The sequence below is a fragment of the Lycium ferocissimum genome, chromosome 12 (assembly GCF_029784015.1).
Source record: "Lycium ferocissimum isolate CSIRO_LF1 chromosome 12, AGI_CSIRO_Lferr_CH_V1, whole genome shotgun sequence".
In the NCBI taxonomy this organism is placed as follows: domain Eukaryota; kingdom Viridiplantae; phylum Streptophyta; class Magnoliopsida; order Solanales; family Solanaceae; genus Lycium; species Lycium ferocissimum.
Window position 1 is genome coordinate 35515509 of NC_081353.1, and position 24413 is coordinate 35539921.

Consider the following 24413-nt stretch of genomic DNA (forward strand, 5'->3'; position numbering starts at 1 on the left):
TAAAGTTTTAAAACTTGACTTGTATGTTTATTCCGCATCATTTCTTATTTAAATTGCTTTAATTGGGTTGTGGATGGCTTACTGATACGGGGGAGTTAGTGCCTTCACGGCTTCCTAATTTGGGTCGTGATAAATTGGTATCAGAGGTTTAGTTTCACCGATCTCACAATTACAAGAACAATGTCTAGTATAGACTTGAGGATTGGTACGATGAGCTCTGTATCTATCTTTGGGATGCTATAGGACATTTAGGAAACTTCCATTCTTTAATTCATATCGTGTGTACTTGATTCTAATGGGTTCTAAGAGTATCTTTTGTTTCACTCTCTCACTGATGGTGAGGATATGTTCTCGGGTTCGCACATGGGCGACTAGATGTGACATCGCGTGGTATGGTGAAAGAATTGTCATCGTGATGAGGACGTATGATTAAATTTAGATTATGGATATGATTCAGAATCAGTTGAGTGAATTTATGAATCGGTTGCAAGAAATTGATTGCACAAGGTAATAATGATACATACTTGGATTGAGATGTTATCCCCGATGGGCTTTGGAGGAACATCACCCTCAATTTGAATCTATTTAGTCCCGTTATTACACCCAAGTTCAAAAACAACCGATTCATGTATATATTTTACGTAATCAACTAATCAACATCGCAGTTATTCGATTGAGGCCAAACTAATTCAAGTGTTCACCAGAAACAAAATCATTTTAGAGTACTTTTGATGATGTACAACTACAAAGTGTAGGGGCATTCTGATTTGATTTAATTAACAACACAAAAAGAGAGACGTAAACACTGACAGCTCAAATAAAATTCAAAATTTTTATGTAACCTAAATCTTGAATAGGATTATTTAGCTAATTATTTTCATTGCAAAGAAGACTTATTATTTGAAAGGAAGAAAAAAAAATATAAAATTAGATGTTTTATTATTTTATTTTTTTAAATAATAATAATAATAATAATAATGTTTTATGAGGAGATTCTAGAGCCCAAGATTTTTTAATGAACCGAACAGGAAAAGGAATAACATAAAAAGACAAAGGGCTAAAAATGGACAAAGACCATATTTGCTATATATATATATATATATATATATATATATATATATATATAATATAGATGTTTAGGGATTAGGGTTTGCATGCGTAGATCATCCCATATTTGAGAAATAATAATAATTTTGGGATCCGCATCTAGGCAACAACAACCAGCACAAGGAGGAGGAACGATGGAGCATAAAGTCGATCCAGATGTTATTCCTGATGGCGCTTTGGAGGAACATCGCCCTCAATTTGAATCTATTTGGGACCTTTATTTCGCCCAACTTTATAAATACAATGTATGTGCATTTATTCTATTCAATTCAATTGCCTTGGATTTGTAATTTAATACTAGTATACTGAGTTTGATTGTATTGACAGAATATGGATCTTGATATCTATCCTGGTGCGTCTGGTAATATTAGCGTATATCCAATAGAGTGGCCCAAAACCCCCAAGGAGGAAATCAATGAAATCGAACACCTGGCCAATCTTGCTATCCAGAAATAAAATAAGGAACCGTCCAATGTATGTATGCATGCATGATTTCGTCTTTGCTTTGTGGTATTAGTAGTCCTCTAATAGTTAGTTAGTGACTCTCCTTGCATGCAGGTTTTTACGTACCAGTTCTTGAAGATTGAGAAAGTGAACAGACTGCAGACAGGATTTCTTGAGTATTTCATCACTGTTAAAGTCAGGAATCTCACTCTTGGTACTGTTGTCGAGACTTTCCAAATACGTGCCGGTGCAACCGTGTATAAGTGTTATCAAGTACTTACCGGTCTGGCCGTGTTTTCTGAAGATGATGTCAATTCTTGTCTCCCAAAACTAGCGGTAAGCACCTTATTATGAGCTTTACAATTTACCTTCTTTTTTTTGTGCTTGATTTCTGTAAAAGCCCCCCAAAAATGGACTGGAGATGGTAAATAGTAGTATTACTCATATTTCTTCTTTTTATTATCATCGTTTCTTTCAATCGTTTTTCGTAAGTTCACTAATTCTTGTTGGTGCCAAGGTTTGCTTGATAGTTTCGATGAAGAAATGGCTGGTAGCCAATTGAGTCAATTTTCACCTGAGAAGAAGCCGAAGTTCTACAGAAGAACTACTTGACTGGCAGAAGAAACTGCCCCACAGGTTCTTGGCTAATGAGGTTCTATGGGACGATGAAGTTTCATCCCTCAAGGCGCTTCGAAGAAACACCCCGCTATATTTCACAGAATTTATTGGAGATACTTCAAATAGATTTGTGAAACTGAGGTTTGTCTTCTTTCACTACTCTTGCCTTCTCTTTTATTCTAATCTTGTACCCACACCACATTGCTTGCTTTATTTATAGAATATATGTCTTCATAAATTGTTCTTTTATTTGTGGTACCACCTATATATCCTTGGTATGTTGTTGCTGTTGTATTTGTGGTACTGGCTATAAATCCGTTGCCCTCATAAACTTATATTATCAATTTGCAAGCCTATGAAAAAGTGTTTTGAGGAATCATCATTTCAGTTAGTCGCTGGTCAAATTTCAAATTTACAATTGTAATCGCTTTCCACAGTTCCAAGATCAATGGGAGTACCAATTATTAAGAGAAGTTTTCGTTGGCTGAGAATGTTCTTAACATTAGGATTACATTTTTAGACGTTGATTAGTTGTTTAGCCTGGACTATTCTTAACACTACAAGGTTTCTTCTCCCTTCTACTTTGGGACCTGCTTGAGGAGGTTACAACAGCAACAACAACTTTTACCGATGTAATCCCAAAACTGGGGTCCGGCGAGGGTAGAGTGTACAAGCTATTCTTGCCGCGATCACCTTTCTGTTATCTGAGCCTAGCTAACCTGTAGTATCCCAAGCTCTTACCGATTAAATGAAAACCTGCTGTAATATCCCAAGCTCTTCCTAGTCTAAGGTCCTGAAGTGTTTAGAGGCTCAAGTGTGGCAGATAAGATTATGGGGGTTACTTACAAGTTACAAGTCAATAAGGTTTTGGTGTTACGTGTTAAAATAAATATAGGAGAATCCATGGTTATTTTGACGGTGCTGTTAACTGTGGTGTTCAAGTGATTTGGTTAGCCCCTGCTTCTCTTTAGACCAAATACTGAAAGAAACATGCATGTAAGCTCCATATCTAAATATATGTACTCGATTGAATATCAGCTTCTTTAACTTTCACTTCCTTTAACTGATCCCTGCATAACTAAAATCTGGACCGATCTGTGCAATACAACTTGAATAAGAATTCATGTCTGATTGGCTTATTTGACAGGGTTTCGACATTGACATATATCCCAGTGATTCTAAGGCAGCTATGTATATACCGTACTTGGATTTTGAGAAAGAAATTGACTTGCTGATGGATCTGTGTTACACCTCGGTAATTTCGTGACGTTGTGTCATGAACGGACTGACGTCGGTCAAGGTGGACACGAGACCTTCACGACTATAAGAGGACAATTGGCAGCCTTAGTGTAGAGGCGATCCGATTTCGGAGTCGTAGGGTTTGGTGGAAACTAGATTCGTCAAAAAAGAAGTAGAGTATATGTTATGTTTGGGAAAGATTTCATGGTCATTGAACTAACGAATGTTTAACGAGGATTTAAGGACGAGTTATAAGGTCCATTAGATCGCTAACGAAGTGTTGCACAAGTACCAAGAAGGTTCCATAAGGATTCGAGATCAAACGAAGCGACGAGAACGGAAATACATAAAGATAAATGGGATTATACGGTCCAATATACGGACCGTATATTTTATACGGCCCGTGAATATATATATGTTAAATAGAATAGAACCCTTCCAAAGGAAAAATGGGGAAAATTCTGGAGATATACCGGAAGGAACATACGGTCCAATATACGGACCGTATAAATTATCTGAATTTCGTATATTGTCCGTATATTCCCGATTTATTGGTCCAATTCTATTTTATAAGGCACATATTCCCTACAAATTATTAATTTTATTTTTTCTCATTTTCCACGACCCAAAAACTCTCCAAGCCTCTAGAATCCTCTCCATATCACACTATCACACATCCAAGTGAGGAGATTAAAGGATCAAACATCAAAAGTTAGTGGGATCAAGGGTATAAAAGCTTCCGGAAAGTTGATAGAAGTTGGAAATCTTCTTGGTAGTCAAGTGGAGTTTTCTCAAGTGGAATATTTTTCATCCAAAGATCATTTTTACGTAATCAAGGTGAGTATTACAATTATTTTATAATAGTAAGGGTGTTGAGTAGTTGAAGAACTCGAATTACAAATAAGTATGAAGTTGTATTCCAGTTATGGTTATGGAGGATTCATGAAATGTTTAGTTTTTCTTGAATAATGTTTAACTTCAGGAAACTTAAAATATTATGATATTATGGATGTTGTTGTGTTGTTTGGGAGCTGTTTGATTATATGAGAAAAAGTTGTCGAAACAAACTCGAAATCGCCCGATTTTCGTTAGCCTTATCCGCTTTAGTTCAAACTTAAGTATGCCCTCAACAATCTAACCTTCATACGAACTTCCTTGTATGTAGAATTGTAAGTCGGAAGGAGAGCTTTTAGTCGACGCCGTTAAGGAGATACAAAGGTATGTGAGGCTATCCCCTTCTTCTTTCAAGGCATGACCCCGATATGCTGATTCCATACATGTCATTCCCTATAATTTTACTCCCAGAAATGCCAAAGGTTTATAGTTCATGAAAGATCTCACAATGACTCCAGTTCAAAGGATTTTCAAGATTTGTATTCTAAATGGTTTCATTTGCAACACAAATGCGGTGGTGGGCTATAAAGCATATGACCCTTGCTCGTGTCTCGGTGAGCTATATTACATATGGCCCGGAGAGTGCTATAAAGCATATGGCTTGACTTGTGTCCGAGCTATATTACATATGAGGCGGATAGGTTACGTCATGGATCCCTTCGAGACACGATTTGAGGATAATGATGTCATAATGCTGGAGGAGGTTTACGACCTTATGTCACTCCGAGAGAGTATACTTTTATTTAGAGACCTGGATTCTTGATGCATGAGTTTTTACGTATATTATATATATTCTATGATATAATATATATATGTTACTCATATAATGATATTATCCCGGACGCAGATGACCCCGGACGCGTCGGCTATATGGATAATGGATCGGGCCGTACGTTCCTTTTATTCAATATAAGGTAAAAATATATATGGATCTTTACTTGCACGTTCGCGACAATATATGATATGATATGTTATGCGTATGCATGCATGGCTCCGCCTTAAGAGGCAAGCGACTACCGACGGTATCTTTTAAATAGTTGTTTTGTCTCCTTGTACTAATTACTTTATGATATATGCATCCTTACATACTCGATACATTGTTCGTGCCGAGGTATCCTTTTCTTTGGATGATGTGATCATGTCCACGGGTAGGCGAGACGACCCCGCTTCTTAGAGTCGGATCAGCTTGCCCCAGCACTGGGACCCATCCAGACCGGTATATAGGTGCCATCTATCGATATATTCTTTTGTGTATATATATTTGGATATGATGGGGTCCTGTCCCATCGTCATGACTCTAGAGTTCTAGTTAAAGGCTCGTAGATACTTGTATGTGGGTAACAGTTGTCATGTGCTCTCGATGTATATTTCGTATATTATTCTTTTCAAATATGTCACGAATGTTGATATAGGTGGATGTGTGTACATGTTTACGAAGCTTATATGAATATGGGTTAAGACGATAATGGTATGAGGTACGGTGCTCGGTATCTAGCTCCGGGTACCCGTCGCGGCCCTCGAGGCGGGTCGTGACAATCTGGCTAACCATGCCATTCAGGACTACAACAATAGAGAAACTGATGTATGCCTCTATTCATCTTTTCTCTGTTTGAACAGTCTCTCTCACCCTGAATATCCTTACAGTATTTTCTTCATGCCTTGCAGGATTACAAGTACGAGGTCGAGTCTGTTGAAAAAGTGAACTATATTTTGGCTGAATGTCATGAATTCTTGATGACCGTTAAAGTTAAAAATCTCACTCTGCGTGTACCCGTAGAAACTTTTCAAATCCAGGCATATAAGGGAACAGATGCAGACAATGTTGTCCGTACTTGCCGGAGAAAATTGTTTGAGGTATACAGATTCCCTCCCCTTTTGAGGGAATGAATCTTAGTGCTATTTATTTTTGCTGTTTCTTTGGCTTTGGTTATTCTTTTGGGACGGAGGTGTAGTTATTGTTGTTGGCTTTGGTTACTCAAATCCATGTGGATAGGCGTATTATGAGATGATGACCCAAGAAAAATACTAAATAGGTGATGGATTTTGGGATAAACCTTGAAAAACATTTCGTTTACCTCTTTTGTTTTAATCAAATCAAGTCACAATTTTATTACCGCTGCCCTAAAAAAGGACATACATGTTGTTGGAGAGCCAGACTAACCTTCTTGTACATGGTGAGAACTTGTTGAACTGGGTTGATGAATTTTGAAGAAGTTATCTTAACTATCACCAATTCAAAGAATGCAAGTAATACTGACCAATACTGATAAATATGATTAGATATAATGACTAAACTGGCTTGACCTATAAATACCTAATTTGCCTTGGTTTGCATCTATACTTTATGGTTAATTTTTTTTCTTTTTTTTCTTTTGGAGTAATGTTTAGTTAAGTTGACTTGAAAAGAAGCTTCACCAGAGGCAAGGAAAGAAGCAGTTGAACTATTGCTTTCTAAATCTAGTACTAGTTGAGAACACTATCATATTGTTGTGTTGCCTGGAGTTGGCCTCCCTGTAACAGTGTTTGGTAATTATAGTGTGATTAATTAGTTATCAAATTCTTTATCTCATTTAGAGTCCCTTCAAGCCTATATGCCTGCACACTCCCTATCTCATGCATTCACCTTGTTTTTTGATTTATTTCCCTTCCTTCAGCCGTAGATACATCATTGGAAGTGCTAATGCTATTACCTTAACTCTTCTCGTAAAAGTTTATCATCCTTCTCCCTTTGCTGCCTCATCCATTTTTTCCTTTGTCACCCCATCATTAGTATTCTGATTTGGCCACGTCCCTTTGCATATGTTACCCGAACTTCTCCTTGAGACACATATTTTGTAGGAGTTGAGAATTCGGTATGACACTGAAATATGAAATAAGTGTTACTGGACCTTATTATCCTTAGGGAAAAGACAAATATGTTAAATATAATGACTAAACCGATGACTTGCGCTGAGTTAGTGGTAGTTTAGTTATCAAAGAGTTTTGAATAACAATGTTGACCCTAATTTGCCTTGGTTTGCATCTATACTATGGCTAATTTCGTTTTTTTTTTTTTTTTTTTTTTTCGTTTGGATTAATGTGCAGTTAAGTTTGAATTGAGAAGAAGCTTCACCCGTGGCAAGGAAAGAGGCAGTTGAACTATTGCTTTCTAAATCTAGTACTAGTTAAGAATACTATCATATGTAACTAAAGCGGTTAATGTTGATTGATGTCTTTGTTAGCCGTAGAAGTATTTGCATAAATATTATTAATGGTCGAGCTCACTCGGAATGTCGGTATCTATGATTTGGTGTGTTAAAGTGGGATCTGCTTCATTTAAATGGTTTTAATACCTAATATTCAATGTTATGAAGTCAATTTTTGTCAGTCAGCTTTTTACAAGTAAATAAATTGTTGTGTTGCCTAGAGTCGCAGTAGGTGATTTTGTTACTTGTTTGATAAACTCTTTTTATGTATGTATGATTTGGTGTGGTAAAGTGGGATCTGTTTCACTTAAATGGTTTTAATACCGAATATTCAGCGTTATAAAGTTAATTTTTGTTGGTCAGCCTTTTACAAGTAAATATATTGTTGTGTTGCGTGGAGTTGCAGAGGTGATATTCCTTGTTAATCAGACTTTTATGAGCAAAGAATCACAAGGTTACTTCTTGTACACGGTGAGAACTTGGTGAACCAAGCTGATGAAATTTGAAATGTTTTCTTGACCATCACCAATTCAAAGAATACAGGCAAAACAGAGTGGCAATAATTAAAGCCGGTAAACCAAGGTGGCTGTACAAGCACATCTGGATTTTTCTTCTTGACTCAAAATGGGGGAAGTTGCCATCTCTCCACATTTAACAAACATCTAACTTGTCTTGGTAGATTATCAAAAAGAGTGTGTACACATCATCTCTGTTGTGACTCAGGGGGCCCAGTTTATCTATAACCTGTTTGGCCTCATTGTAACAATGTTTGGTAATTATAGTGTGATTAATAAGTTATCAAATTCTTTATCTCATTTACAGTACCTTCAAGCCTCCATGGTGTTAACCAATTGTCTTTGATGCAATTTTGAAGTAACAAAGGATCAATTTCTCCATGACCAAACTGTATCATTTTCTATACACCATTTGAGGCCAATGTGAAAAGCTCTTTGCTTTAGCCCTTGTGGCTTGCCCCAGAGCACAAGTAAATACACAATTCGCCTTTTTTTGGGCAAAAGTGTAAATATACCCCTCAATTTTACGATTTATATATATATATATATATATATATATATATATATCATTTAGGTTGTTTTTTAATTAAAAAAATGCCACGTGACTTTAGGAAAAAGTCTACTTATTTTTTTTGAGTAGAAATATCTTTCTAAAGCCACATAGTAATTTCATTTCTAGTGTGTCGGGTCTGATTCGTTTAAAAAAATATCTTCGTAACTTTAAAAAAAATAAGTTTACTCATTTTTTTAAACGAAGCAGACCCAACCCATCAAAAAAAATTATTATGTGATTTTAGAAAAGTATGTCTACTAAAAAAAATGGGTTGATTTTTTTTAAAGTCAAGTGACATTTTTTTTAATTTAAAAATAACCTAAATGATTTTATTAAAATATCCCGTCAGCGAAATAGGTATATTTGACCATTTTGTAATGGCATGATATTTGCACCATTTTTTAACGAAGGACTATATATACACCACTTTTGTTACGATGAAATCTACTCTAAATCGCAAAGCCGAGGGGTATATTTACACCTTTGCCCTTTTTTTTCCCACTCTATTACAACTTATGAACCTTCTAATTTACAGTCTAAAGATCCCTTTTAAGCAAACTGAAAATCTTATGAGAAAACATTGTTCGTGGTCTAAAATTTTGTAAGTTAATTTAAATGTTAGATGACAATTTAATATTTTATGTATAAGGCTGATTCACATATGAACAGTCCAACTTTTATCCTTGCTATATTTTATCATTAATAAAATCAGTTATTGGAACTTTATTTTTCACAGCAGAAAACATTAATAGAAATGAAGATCAAGAAGTCAATGCTATGTATGACATTTGTATTCACCATTAAGAAAAAGAAAAAAAAAACAATTTTACTTGCTTAAAATTTAATTACTTGTCTACTGAATTATCGGTAACTATTGGCGACTATCCAACACTCCACCACTCCGTTACTCTTATGATACTAGCAATACATGCACATGTCCATTCACTTTAATTAGTCAGTCTTTAAAGTTTGTATTTTGAAAATAACTTTTAAAAATATTCTAATTGTTATATATATAGCAACATATACAAAATGTATTTATGTACCATCACTTTAGTTATTCTTATTTTGCCCTTCACATTAATTACTTATTTTCAAATCATTTGAGGCTATTGAGACTATACACCAATAAATATGGATATTATGATAAAATATATACTTCATTTATTAATTCTTAAAGAATGTGAAAAGTCAAAAGTGAACAACTTATGTGTAGGAGAATTAAAATTGAAGTGCATACGTGTATCATGAAATAGAATAAATGTTGATATTTTATGTATATGATTCACATATGGGATAAAAAAGTATTGGTTAAAGTGTATAATTTATGTAACTTTATTTTTTGGCATAAATTTGCATTGCTATTATTCGTCACTCTCTTCACGTTTAAAGTATTGACAAAGAAGAAAAATGGGGATAAAAGTCTTCCCTACATTTACTTTTACTTCGTCCACGTTAACATATCAGAGAAAGAAATTTTTGTTCTTATTATTAATTTTACCATTCACATTAATTACTTATTTTCAAATCATTTTTGAAGGCTATTGAGATATATACACCAATAAATATGAATATTATTGTAAAATTTATACTCCCTCCGTCCATATTACTTGTCAGTTTCCCTTTTACACGCCCCTTAAGAAATCTTAAATAAAAGATGTATTTTACTATCTTACCCATATCTCTCTCCAATAAATACATTCTAATCAAAATTGACTATTTTTAAGAACATTTATTTCTAAGGGTGAGAAGGAAAAGATTTAATTAATTTTATCTTGATTTTATAAATGAACCAATAATTTGGAAATATATTTTCAGTAATGTGGCCAAGTAATATGGGACGAAGAGACTAAGATGGGAAAAATTTAATTAATTTTATCTTGATTTTGTAAATGAAAAAGTAATTTGGACATATATTTTTAGTAAATATATATATATATATATATATATATATATATATATATATATATATATATATATATATGTATACAGAATTGTATTGAACACATCACGTATATACATGAGGAGAGAATAAATATTAATTTTTAGACATATGTCCATGAGGATAAAAAAAGTTTAGTAGTATACCAAGTAATATGGGACGGAAAAATATATACGTCATTTATTAATTCTTAAAGAACTTGAAAAGTCAAAAGTCAAGTATAAGTGCACGGAGAAATAAAAGTGTCGGAGAATTAAATTTGAAGTGCATACGTGTATACATGAGAAGAGATAAATATTCAGTACTATGACATATGTCCACGTGGAATAAAAAAGTAGTTGGTTAAAATGTACAATTTATATAGCTTGTGGTACAATATTTTATACATGTGTTAGTCCACCACACTTATGTATAATAGAAAAGAAGAAAAATATAGAATAAAAAAATAGACATATATTTTTAGTAATGTGGCCAAGTAATATGGAACGAAGGAGTACTTCATTTTTATTAATTCTTAAAAAACGTGTAAAAAGTCAAAGTATAATAATGTGGCACACACACACACACACACAAGACACATCTTTCATTTATTAATATATATATATATATATATATATATATATATATATATATATAATATATATATATAAATATAGGACAAAGGAGTTTTATTTATTAATTTTAAATAACGTGAAAAGTCAAAAAAAGTGCACGGAGGAAATAAATATGTGTCGGACAATTAAAATTGAAGTGCATACATATATACATGAGAAGAAAATAAATATTCAACAAGAACATGAAAAGTCAAAAGTGAACAAGTAAAAGTGCACGGAGGAAATAAATATGGGTCGAAGAATTAAAATTGAAGTGCACACGTGTATATATGAGAAGAGAATAAATATTCAGTACTATGACATATATCCGTGTGGGATTTATTAATTCTTAAAGAATGTGAAAAGTCAAAAGTGAACAAGTAAAAATACATGGAGGAAATAAATTTGCGTAGGAGAATTAAAATTGAACTGCATATGTCTATACATAGAAGGAATAAATATTCGGCAAGTTAACGTGAAAAGTCAAAAATGAACTAGTAAAAGTGTACGGAGAAAATAAATGTGTTTTAATTAAAATTGAAGTGCATATGTCTATACATGAGAAGAGAATAAATATTAAGTACTATGACATAATGTCCATGCGAGATAAAAAAAATAGTTGGGCAAGGTGAACAAGTTATATAGCTTATGGTACAAGTATTTATTACGTGTATAATTTGTAAAGCTTATGGTACAGCTATCTGATGCTGTGTTCGTCCCTCCATCCCACTTATATATATTAGAAATATACTACTTATATATTCTGTTGCTTTGATGTCTAAGGTAAAGTAGAGGAATCTATTTTTTTTTTCCAGTTACTATTTGGAATTTATGCAAATAATATTCCTAACTCTTGGTGGCTCAATTCAGTCAACGTACCTTAATATCAGTAGTAATGGAGTGGTTAAGCTATTTTTTCCCCCTAGTTTATACTTTATTTTGATTTAATATTTAATTTAATAAAAGAAACTTGTGATATAATTTCGTATTGTAGTCTCTTGTCCATGGAATTGAGCTAAGTGGTCTTCAAAAATACTTATGTACATTTAATAATTGCATCCTATTATATTAATTTATTATGATTAAGTATTAACTAACAATAATCAATTGCCAAGTAGTTCCATCAAAAACATCAAGAATTGTTATTAGTCTTTGTCACTAATTACTATGATGTGTGTTTAATTAGCAGAAAACACATAAAAGCTGTTCAGCAATGATGCTTTCAGCTTAAACAAATAATTTATGAATTAAATCTGCGTACAAGTATTAATTAAATAACTGTTGGTGACTATCCAACATCCCACCACTCTGTTCCTCTATGATATATACTACTTATATAGTCAGTAAAATTAAGTTTTAAAAAAAAAAAAAATCTTTTTCTTTTTAACTGGTCTGTTGCTTTGATTTTCCAAGGTAAAGTAGAGGATTCTATTTTTTTTTTTTTTTTTGGTCAGCTACTATTTGGAATTTATGCAAATAATATTCCTAACTCTTGGTGGCTCAATTCAGTCTACTGTAACTTAATATTAGTAGTAATGGAGTGGTTAAGCTATTCTTTTCCCTAGCTTATACTTTATGTTGATTTAATATTTAATTAATATAAGAAACTTGTGATACAATTCATATTGTAGTCTCTTGTCCATAGAATTGAGCTAAGTGGTTCTCAAAAGTACTTATGTACATTTAATAAGTACATCATGTTCTATTAATTTATTACGATTAAATATTAAATATATAGAATATAAATTAACTAACAAAAATCAATTGCAAAGTAGCTCCATCAAAAACATCAAGAATTGTTATTAGTCTTCGTCACTAATTACTATGATTTGTGTTTAATTAGCAGAAAACATATAGAAGCAGTTCAAGAATGATGCTTTTAGCTTAAATAAATAATTAAGAATTAATGATCCGTACAAGTTTTAATTAAACAATAGAATCATTGGTACTTTTGTGACATTTTGGAAGATATGTAACTGGATTTTATGCTATCTGCAGATGATTTGAGCGTCATTGTGGCGCTATCAAATATTCTTTTAGGCACCAAAAGCTATTTAACTTGATATTAGTGAAAGTTGTTTAAGACTTTAAGTGTGCGGCCATATCATCGAAAAGTTTAAATTATCATAGACTTATAACTTAATTATATCATGTCGCACAAGGGGTTTATTTGGATCTATTCACTGAAAAATTACCTTGTATCTGCAAGTTGAAAATCATTTTTAATATATATATGGCAAATGCAGAATTAGCTTGGCTTCCTCGTGTGTTTGACTCATTATATTTTGAATTCCCGTAGTAAAAATTCTGGCTCCGCCACACTCTCAACTCACCCCTCGTGCCCACGCTTGACTTTTTTACACCAGTCAAACATGTGACAATATATCTTTCTTTTTCTTGGGTAGCCGTGTGATTTGAACCAAGGACCTCGTGCCTACTCTGATACAATTTTTAAGTATGCGACTATCTCATCGAAAAAATTAAGTTGTCACAGAGAACAAACTTTTAACTTAACTTAAGTATATTATGTCTAAACACTATGGAAAAATATATCTTTGTGTATCAAAAGCATTATTTTTTGTGGCATTGCCTGAACTCTATTTGAAACTTGAAAGACTATTTATACAAGAGAGTAGTTATTGTCCTATACATCTCATTCCTGACTGATCTTCAACTGCAAGAGCAGCAAGTAATTGAAATTGATCTAATTTTTCAATTGTTTGCAGTTTATTATCATTTAACATAGCTAAATAATCCCAATTAGGCTAGCTTCATTATCTTTAGCTTCATTATCTTTCTGTTCTTGTTACTATGCTCTACATGTTCCCATTAGATGGATGCCGTAAGAAGAAATACAGAGGACTAAGTCTAGCTTTTGATCATATTAGTTCATGATGTACCACTACCATACTCTATCTTTTATATTTCATTTTCAAAGTTATGTTTATTCTGCTTTATTGTCATGATTACAGGCTAGTAATAACTCCATCGTTGGAGAATCACACTGAAGTAGAATGATGTCAGAAGAGACTTCAACTGAACGAGGCACCGATAACAGGGAAAATAAAGTTCTAGAATCCTCAGAAGGCTCCAATCGTGGAGGAGTATCGGACAAGACAGAAAAACAGAAAGGGGCTGCTGCTGATGAAGTTCCATATTTTAAACTGTTGTCTTTTGCTGATCCCATAGATCATGCATTGATGATTATTGGTACGGTCACAGCTGTTGGTAGTGGAATCTGTTTTCCCCTGATGGCTGTACTGTTTGGGGAGTTAGTTGATTCATTTGGAATGACCGTGGATAGCGAAAAAATTGTTGGTGAAGTTTCAAAGGTACAAGGAATTTTCAATAGAATGCTGTTCTGGTTGTCTTTCCTTGATAATCTGTCTGTCACAGCCCAAATTCATGGCATGCATGGTCTCTTTGACCCATCAGACCTCAACACTTCACATTTGCCCCCATTTCCAACGTGTGATTTACCTCAGGGCTTGTATGTTCGCCTTCTTCAAAGTTTGTTGGCTTAGAATCCTGTGAATACTCTCTCGACCCGTCCTCATCAGTTCGCCTTCCGTCACTGGTAACATATACCCTTAAGGACATAGTATCCTAGGTTTCCCACCATCATGGAAGTCCAAACTCTGATACCATATTTGTGCCATCTCGAGTCCATGACATGTAAGGAGAACTCACGAGACATGTCCCATGGCAACGCCAGATAGAGCCCAAAATTGATTCTACCATGAACATTTGTGTTTCATCTGATATATCACTTCACTTTCCTTTCCCCTTTCGATATCAGATTTGTCTAAGGTGTCATGTGCAGTTGTGCACCCTTCTTTGGAAGGTTGCCAACGTAGAAGCCTATCAATCCTCTCATCAAAACGCCTGTATCAGATTGTTGTGTAGAAGCTCTGACAAAATGAAATAGCGTTATTTCATCTTAATGCTTACTTTGTTTCCTGTCCTACTTTTTTCCAGGTAGCCCTTAAATTCATGTATCTGGCTCTCGGTTCAGGTCTTGCTACATTTACCCGTATGTATACTTTCCATAACAGTATACATGCTTCTGTTTTCATGGCATTGTTAAAGTAGTTTCCCTTAACTCATATTAACATCTTTCCAGAGGTGGCGTGCTGGACGGTCACAGGCGAAAGGCAGGCTGCTCGGATCAGATGTTTATACCTGAAAACTGTATTAAGACAAGATATTGGATTTTTCGATCAGGAGACTAACACTGGTGTTATTATTGAAAGCCTGTCCACTGATACTCTTACTATTCAAGATGCCATCGGCCAAAAGGTATTTTTGCAAGACAGACCTATCTACATCATTACCTTTTGATATATCTAGAAGACTTAGCATGATGTACAGTCACACCACTCTATAAGAACATCGTTTGTTCTGATATTTTTTGGCTGCTACAGCGAAATGCTACTATAGCGAAAATATAATATAATATAACAGGAAAGATCGGTTTCACAGAAAACATGGGTGTTATAGTGAAATATGATCGGTTTCACAGAAAACATGGGTGTTATAGTGAAATATTGTCATGCTGGATGATTGTTATAGAGAGGTCTGACTGTACTGCATTTACATTAAACTGCAGGTTGGAAAATTTATCCAGGTATCAGCTACATTCGTAGGAGGATTCGTAATAGCTTTTACTAAGGGGTGGCGTTTATCGTTGGTCATGTTATCTTCGATTCCTCCACTTGTCATCTCTTCTGCTGTCATGACTATCCTTCTAGCAAAACTGGCATCACGTGCGCAGACTGCTTATTCAGAAGCTGCAACTGTGGTTGAACAGACAATAAGCTCAATTAGAACTGTATGAAGATTTGGAAAAAATGACTTTTTTTCACTTTTCAAAAGTTTGCATTCACCAAGTTGCTTGATCACCCGTGCAGGTTGCGTCGTACACTGGAGAGAGAAGAGCTATTTCGGAATATCAAAGTTCACTAAACAAAGCTTACCATTCTGGTGTACAGGAGGGTTTTGCTTCAGGGCTCGGGCTCGGTGTTTTAATGTTTGTTTTCTACACAAGTTATGCTTTAGCAACATGGTATGGCGCAAAAATGATTTTGGACCACAACTATACTGGAGGAGATGTAATGAATGTCATTATGGCTACACTGACTGGCTCCTTGTAGGTTCCGTTCTGCCCTTTTCTTTGTTTGTTTAGTTTCTCTCATCCATAGGACGGGCACTCACCTGCTTTTCTTTATCTAACATCCAAAATTCATTGCAAATGAATGACACATATGGAGCGCAAACCAACACACAAGGGCGGAGTTAGAAAGAAAGCTATGGGTTTGGCAGAACCCAATAGCTTTCACTACCAAAAAAAAAAAAAAAAAAAAAAATACTGGAATTGGATACGAACTTCTTCGCTAATTTGTCGCTAAATCGCTATAGCTAACAATTTTTTTGATATTCTGTCGTTAATCCGTCGATAAATAGGATTAGCAGCAGATTTTGCTGTTTATTTATGTACTTTTCCTTCGCTATTTCCTGTTTTTGTATTAAGTAATTCACTTAATATATATAATAATTTATCCAGAACTTTAAACTGCCTTTTTTTAGAATTCGAACCCATAAACTCAAAATTCTGGATCCGCATGGAACATGTATTGATGACACTGATATATAAGCCTTAATCTAAATTATATTTGCTAATTATTGGTATTTTTGTTTTATTTCTTATTCTCCTCGTCTTCACAGGTCTTTAGGATTCACATCTTCATGCTTGCGTGCGTTTGCTGCTGGAAAGGCTGCAGCGTTTAAGATGTTTCAGACGATAAGCAGAAAGCCGGACATAGATCCTTATGATATGAAAGGACAAAAACTTCTGGACATTAGTGGTGACATTGAACTTAGGGACATTCATTTCTGCTATCCATCAAGACCGCAAGAGAGAATATTTGATGGTTTTTCTGTATCAATACCTAAGGGTACAACCGCAGCTCTAGTAGGTCGAAGTGGAAGTGGAAAATCGACTGTGATCAGTCTAATAGTGAGATTCTATGATCCACAGGCTGGTGAAGTTCTGATTGATTGTATAAATATCAAGGAATTTCAGCTTAGGTGGATCAGGGGGAAAATCGGCCTTGTTAGCCAGGAACCTGTGCTGTTTGGTTCGACGATAAAGGATAATATTGCCTACGGAAGGGATAATGCAACTCTTGAGGAAATTAAAGCTGCCGTTCAACTTGCCAACGCATCCAATTTCATTGATAAATTACCTCAGGTAAGACTTTAGAGTTGTTTCTGTACCATTAAATAAGTTGTTTCTGTACCGTTAAATATTCAATATGATTCCACAAGATCTAGTTCAAGTGAGGGATTCTAGCCAAATGAAAGGATCTTCAAATCAATCCAGAGATCATTTGGATTCCATTAGTAATGAATTTTAACGTAATGACATTAAATTTCCATCAAGTTATAGCTAACTAAATTTCTTACTAGCTTGTAAAAATTATTGTTGGCTCTTATTTCTTCTAATTCAGGGACTAGATACGAGAGTTGGCGATCATGGAAGTCAGTTATCCGGAGGCCAAAAGCAAAGAATCGCTATTGCAAGAGCTATACTGAAGGACCCCAAAATCTTACTTCTGGATGAAGCTACTAGTGCTCTTGATGCAGAATCCGAAAGAATTGTTCAAGAGACGTTGGACAGTATTATGATCAACCGAACTACAGTAATTGTTGCACATCGCTTGAGTACTATTAAGAATGCAGATACAATAGCTGTACTTCAGGAGGGAAAAATCATCGAAAAAGGTCAGTGTTATATATAAAATTTGTTGAGAATATAATTAAGCAAATAAAAGTGCTCTCTCTCTTGAGCTTTTAGATGAAATGGTCACACATTTCAAGTAAGCTGGATTCCCCATTGTTATCTAGTTCATGCTAAATGAATGTGATTATAAAGACGATAGTGGAAAATGTATGTAATTTTGTTAATTGAGAGATCTACATGATCTTCCGAGGTAGGGGTAAGGTCTGCGTACACTTACCCTCCCCAGACCCCACATTGTGGGAGTTCACTGGATATGTTGTTGTTGTTGTGTTGTTGAGAGAATCTAAATGATGACTTCAGTGAAAAGTGATGATGACTAATTTCTTATCCCTTTCAAACTTTTAGGTTCCCACTTGGAACTGATGAGAAACAAGGAAGGAGCCTATGTTCAGCTTATAAAGTTGCAAGAGCTTAGCAAATATTCAGGAGAGGAAGATTCAAATGAACTGGAGAGAGAAGAGATAATCATAAGTCCCAAAGGCCAATCAAATCAGCAGATTTTCATGACACGATCAGTAAGTAGGGGCTCGTCCAGGATTGAGAATAATAGCCATCATTCGTCGTCCATTTCAGTTAGTGCAGCAGAGAAAGCAGTTGGTGAATGTCATGATCCTAATTCAACAGCTGTATTAAGGAAGGATAAAGACAACACGTTTTGTCGCTTGGCCTTAATGAACAAACCAGAGATCCCAGCATTATTACTTGGTTGCATTGCTGCAATAGTCAACGCTCTAATATTACCTATTTTTGGGGTACTTCTTTCTAACGTTATCAAGACTTTCTACGGACCAGCCCATGAACTAAGAAAGCATTCAAGATATTGGTCATTGATATTTGTTGGTCTAGGATTGGCATCTTTACTAGCAACACCCTTGAGGACATTCTTTTTTGCTGTAGCAGGATGTAAGTTAATCAAACGAATTCGCTTAATGTGCTTCGAGAAAGTAGTTTACATGGAGGTTAGTTGGTTCGACAGAAAGGAGAACTCGATTGGTGCAATTGGCTCACGACTATCTACAGATGCAGCATCTGTTCGAGGTATGGTTGGCGAATCTCTTGCTTTGCTTGTGCAGAACACTTCAACAGCTCTTGCTGGTTTAGTTATTGGACTTGAAGCAAGCTGGCAATTGGCACTCATAATGATAGTTATGGTGCCTCTAATCGGATTAAATGGATATCTTCACATGAAATACGTTAGTGGTTTTGGCGCGGATGCTAAGGTTAGCTCCAAACTTACTGTATTAACTACATGTTGCAAGTAAAATTAGCAATTAGGATCGTTTTGTTGCTGGTTCGAATTATGCAGGAGTTAGAAATGCAGAGAATAGTTATGCAGGGTTTAGTTATTTCATCTCCTACCCTGCATAAATAATACATAAATTCTCTAAGGGGTCGTTAGGTTGTTGGTCAGAGTTATGCGGGGTTTAATTATTCATATATTAGTTATTCCGTCTTCAATCGTGCATAAAATAATACATGAATTCCCTCAGGGGTCGTTTGGTTGCCGATTAGAGTTATGCAGGTATTAGTCATGTAAGGGTTAGTTATGTAGGGATTACTTAGTGCTTACGCAAGTAGAATTTTTCTGCAGAAATTATACGAGGATGCGAGTCAAGTTGCTAGTGAAGCAGTTGGAAGTATCAGAACTGTGGCTTCTTTCTCTGCTGAAGAGAAAGTGGTGCTGTTGTATAAAAAAAAATGTGAAGGTCCAGTTAGAGCTGGAATAAAAGAAGGGCTATTGAGTGGTGCAGGCTTTGGTTTTTCGATGTTCTGCTTGTATTCTGTCTATGCTGCCAGCTTTTATGCTGGTGCTCGGTTGATTGAGTCCGGTAAGGTCACATTTGCTGAGGTTTTTCGGGTAAGCCTCAAGAACTTGTATCAAGTCTCTCTTTATAAGTTTCTTTTCTTTTGTCATTTTAACTTTTCTAGTTCTGAGTTTCAGGTTTTTTATGGTCTTAGCTTGACAGCTACCGCGATTTCTCAATCAGGCGGCCTTGCTCCCGACTCCACCAAAGCCAAAACTGGTGCATCTTCTATCTTTACACTTCTTGACCGGAAATCCAAGATAGATTCGAGTGAAAACTCAGGTATTACATTAGATAATGTGAAAGGAAACGTCGAGTTTCAGCATGTCAGTTTCAACTATCCAAGTCGACCTGAGACTCAAGTCTTAAAAGATCTATGCCTAGCCATTAGCTCTGGGGAGGTAAATTATATTGCATTATCGCCATAACCATTTCGCGGTCTTATAACACTATATGTCAAAAAATTTGATGAAAAAATTGTTTTTTTATGTTAGACGGTTGCTCTAGTGGGAGAAAGTGGGAGCGGAAAATCAACAGTTATTTCCTTGTTGCAAAGATTTTACGATCCGGATTCAGGCCTAATCACATTAGATGGAATGGAAATTCAAAAGCTGAAGGTGAAATGGTTGAGAGAACAAATGGGACTAGTAAGCCAGGAGCCTATATTGTTCAATGGCACAATCAGAGCCAATATAGCATATGGAAAAGAAAGTGATGCCACAGAAGCAGAAATATCAGCTGCTGCTGAGTTAGCCAACGCTCACAACTTCATCAGCGGCTTACAACAGGTACTGTCTTATAGAACAAAATTCTACCGTTTCTTGATCAGTATAGACTACAAAATACTCCATTGCTGAGTGTAAGTTCACATACACGCAAGACTTGATCTAAGTAATCATTCTGTCATTGGTGGAAACACCAGGAGTGTACTTCGGCACTGCTTCACAAAAAAAATCCTCATATATGTGTGTAAACAATAGTTCAAAAAAAAAAAATGTATATACAATAGCCAAACAATGATTAGAGATAATACAAGGTAAATATTATTTTGGGACAAGAAGTGAAACCTTAAAACCATCATAGTCCTAGATCCAAACCCCCTTACAACACGAATTGTGACAATCAGCCGACACTGCTTCCGCAAAATCCTGCGTGCGGCATTGCATTCTGTCCTACGTTGCATGGATTCACTATGCAGGATGCATTGCATTCTGCAAAATCCAATATGGTACATGGAGTTTATTTTTGTTTTTATTTTATCTAATATTGGATTGGGATGAGCTTATGAAACGACATGGACATTGAGGATTCATACAACTGACTCCTACTTGCTTAGGATTGAGGTGCAGTAGTTGTGGTGTTATTGCTAAATCTTACTTAAACTCGATACTTCAACACGTATAATTTGAGAGATAATGAAAGCCCTCACTCAAATTCAAAGATGTAACACAAATAATGACTCTTCGTTGGGATGTCAGCAAGTAATGCAGCTCTAAGGTTTTTTTTTTGTTTTTTTTTGTTTTTTTTGTTTTTTTTTTTTTGTTTTTTTTTTTTTATCTTTGGTGGAAGGCGCCCAGGCTGAAATTCTGGCCAACCAAGAGAAACTAAGGGTTTGAAAGATTTTAGAATCTGATATATGGGGTGATTTAGCAAAATCTGCACGAATATCTAGTCATACCAACTCAACATAGCTATGTCAAGATAGATAAACAATCATGTATTATAGACTTAATTTGTCTCTGTCCTCTGACATTTCATTCTTGACTTCTTGATCTTATGAAAACCTGCAAGTTTCTCTTTTCTTCACATTTGATTTGATTTGTAGGGCTATGACACACTAGTTGGTGAAAGGGGCACACAACTATCTGGTGGACAGAAGCAGAGAGTTGCAATTGCAAGAGCTATAGTGAAGTGTCCAAAGATATTACTACTAGATGAGGCGACAAGTGCACTTGACTCTGAGTCTGAGAAAGTAGTTCAAGATGCCCTTGATAGAGTAAGGTCAGGAAGAACCACAATTGTGGTGGCTCATAGACTATCCACAATTAAAGGAGCTGATGTTATTGGAGTGATCAAAGATGGAGTCATTGTGGAGAAAGGAAATCATGAAACTCTGGTTAATAGACAAGATGGTGTTTATGCTTCTCTAGTATCAAATTCTACTACCACTATGAAGTAGTACGCAAAAGGACAGATCTGTGTACAAAGCATCCCGCGTTCATGCAGGCTCCGCGAAGGGCCGCACCCAATGTTGTGTGATATAGTCATATAGGCAGTCTACCCTGATGCAAGAATCAGTGGCTAATTCCACGGCTTGAACCCGTGATCTATTGGTCACATGGAGACAAATATGAAGCAGTGCATTTATTTTGTTTTTGTTTATAATAATGGTGTGTTGTCCAACTTACACGTACCTCGAATATTTCATTAGATGTTTGCTACCTCTTACGAATGAAGCATCAGCCCTTCTCCCATTTCTGTAATAATAGCTTTTGCAAGACTAGTATTTGTTAATAACAATATGTTCCTTTGTTCACTTTTTAAAATGCCGATACCGTATATTAAAATATTTTACACTAACGGGTAGGAGAATGGAAGGTAGATATTTTACACTAACGGGTAGGAGAATGGCAAGTAGAAGACAAGAGGGTAGCAACCTTGTACCTAAATAATACTGTAAAGATTTAAGTTATATACAATCATAGTATACATTTCTCTAATAAGTTATAACAGGTTATTACTCTATCTTCTAGTATATCATATCAGGCTTGTGATAGAAAATTGCTTGTTATAAGTTAGCTTAACTTGATGGCATGAAAATCATATACGTTATTAATTAGTACACCGAACTTAAATTCAAATAAAGTTACAAGAGCTGGGCTATATTTTTTAATCCCTCCTATCAATCGTTATTGCTTCTCTCTGGTGATATTTATTTTCAATTGTTTTTTCTATGTTTCTTGCTTCTTATAATAGGATCTGTTAATTATTTCTCAAAAATCTCGGACCAGCTCTCAAACTCACTCTAACGTCACATATTATAGGATTTTATTGGAACAAAATATTTTTAGATAAGTATTAAAATAGTTAACAAATTTAATTAAAGAGTAATAGTTATAAATTGTTCCTCACTTGATTAAGGAAAGGAATAATCCTTTAACCAAAGATTTCATTAGGTTTTCAATTAGGTTTTCTTCTCATTGGAGTTTAAAAAAAAAAATGAAGACACAACAGAATTACCCATACAATCTCTACACAACTTTGTCCATCCCTGAATATGTGAAGAAATATGAAGTTTTAGAGACTCCGCATTTTCCTGGGGATCAAGTCGAAGTATTGGCTGGAAGGATAGTGAAAAAACATGCGGTTTCTACAAGGCTGTTTTGCTATGATATATATGGTGAAGGTGCCAAGGTTCAAATTAAGGCAGCAAGGTTCAAGTTAAGGCAGCTACAGTCGACTCTGACTTGTTTGAACCAACATTTACTAAATTGCATTCTCGTGTGAAGGTTGGAGATGTTGTTGGAATTCTTGGGTGTCCAGGAAACAGAAAAATTGGAGGGGTGACTATTTATCCCATATCATTCGTAGTGTTATATCGTTGTCTTCATATGTCGCCACCACAGAAAGGTCTCCAGTTGGATACAACCATGGTGGCTTTGCGAGTTAGTCAGAATGCTTCTTCTAATGTCACAACTACTGATCATCGCGCTAGAAAGTTTGAGGCCGAATTCTATGACAAGTTAGTTTTGGAAGGCAGTCAGAATACTTCTATTGTTAGAACTACTGATCATCATCTTTGGAAAGTTTGGGGCCGAATTCTATGGCAGGGTGGTTTTGGAAGGCAGTCAGAATACTTCTATTGTTAGAACTACTGATCATCATGCTGGAAAGTTTGGGGCCGAATTCAATGACAAGGTGGTTTTGGAAGGCAGTCAGAATACTTCTATTGTTAGAACTACTGACCATCAGGCCGGAAAGTTTGGGACCGAATTCAATGACAAGGTGGTTTTGGAAGGCAGTCAGAATACTTCTATTGTTAGAACTACTGATCATCAGGCTGGAAAGTTTGGGACCGAATTCAATGACAAGGTGGTTTTGGAAGGCAGTCAGAATGCTTCTATTGTCAGAACTACTTATCTTAGTGTTGGAAAGTTTGAGGCCAAATTCTATGACAAGATTCTTCAAGAAAAAATAGGATTTGTTAAAGGGCATTTTGGAACAACAGAGGCTGTGGCTTCCAATCTTGACAGAAAAAGTTTCACAAGTGGTGGTGAAGATGGATATGTTGAGATTGCTTCCTTTTGACCATGATGATAATTATATCAACATCAAGATTTAGATTTTGATGAGATCGTGTTAGGGCAGTTGGGGCTTCTCTTTGGTGTCTAGTAGAACATAATGGTGTTCATTGTTGTTTCTCTTGAAACTCCGTTCCAGAATGTTCAATGAATTCCTTGCATGCTTTTATTGTTGCAAGTTATGTTTTCTTTTAGAAGAACAATGTTTTGTTTATGGATAAGTTAAGCAAACATATGTGGCTAAATAATTATTTAGTTAATTAAATAATTTGTGGCTCCTAATACCTTATTTTAAAATATTTGGTAATAAACAAGTATACAATCAACATTGTTTTATGTTTTAGCTGTTTTCTTTGTTCGGCTAGAATATGCATATGATTAATGGGAGGGAAAAGGAGAACAAAAGAAAGCGTTT

The 24413-nt window shown here is 35.2% G+C and overlaps 1 protein-coding gene and 1 long non-coding RNA gene across 2 annotated transcripts; both read left to right on the forward strand.

Annotated features, from left to right (window-relative positions):
- Positions 1 to 5837: 5837 nt before the first annotated feature.
- Positions 5838 to 6809, forward strand: LOC132040575 (uncharacterized). Its single transcript, XR_009410720.1, has 3 exons — positions 5838 to 5884; positions 5968 to 6156; positions 6691 to 6809. It is a non-coding gene; the product is annotated as an uncharacterized LOC132040575 (long non-coding RNA).
- A 7168-nt stretch (positions 6810 to 13977) lies between these two features.
- Positions 13978 to 22145, forward strand: LOC132040846 (ABC transporter B family member 3-like). The gene is made up of 12 exons (XM_059431528.1): positions 13978 to 14422; positions 15069 to 15123; positions 15214 to 15389; positions 15700 to 15921; positions 16001 to 16239; positions 16815 to 17340; positions 17600 to 17873; positions 18238 to 19112; positions 19484 to 19750; positions 19835 to 20098; positions 20192 to 20485; positions 21523 to 22145. Exons 1-12 carry the CDS (start codon positions 14105 to 14107, stop codon positions 21874 to 21876), a joined length of 3864 nt encoding a protein of 1287 aa, XP_059287511.1. The 5' UTR covers positions 13978 to 14104; the 3' UTR covers positions 21877 to 22145.
- The last annotated feature ends 2268 nt before the right edge of the window (positions 22146 to 24413 follow it).

Coding starts and splice junctions, on each gene's coding strand:
- LOC132040846 (XM_059431528.1), top strand. CDS start 14,105: ATGATGTCAGAAGAGACTTCAACTGAACGAGGCACCGATAACAGGGAA. Junction 15,390..15,699: donor AAGATGCCATCGGCCAAAAG/GTATTTTTGCAA, acceptor ATTAAACTGCAG/GTTGGAAAATTTATCCAGGT. Junction 16,240..16,814: donor GCTACACTGACTGGCTCCTT/GTAGGTTCCGTT, acceptor TCGTCTTCACAG/GTCTTTAGGATTCACATCTT.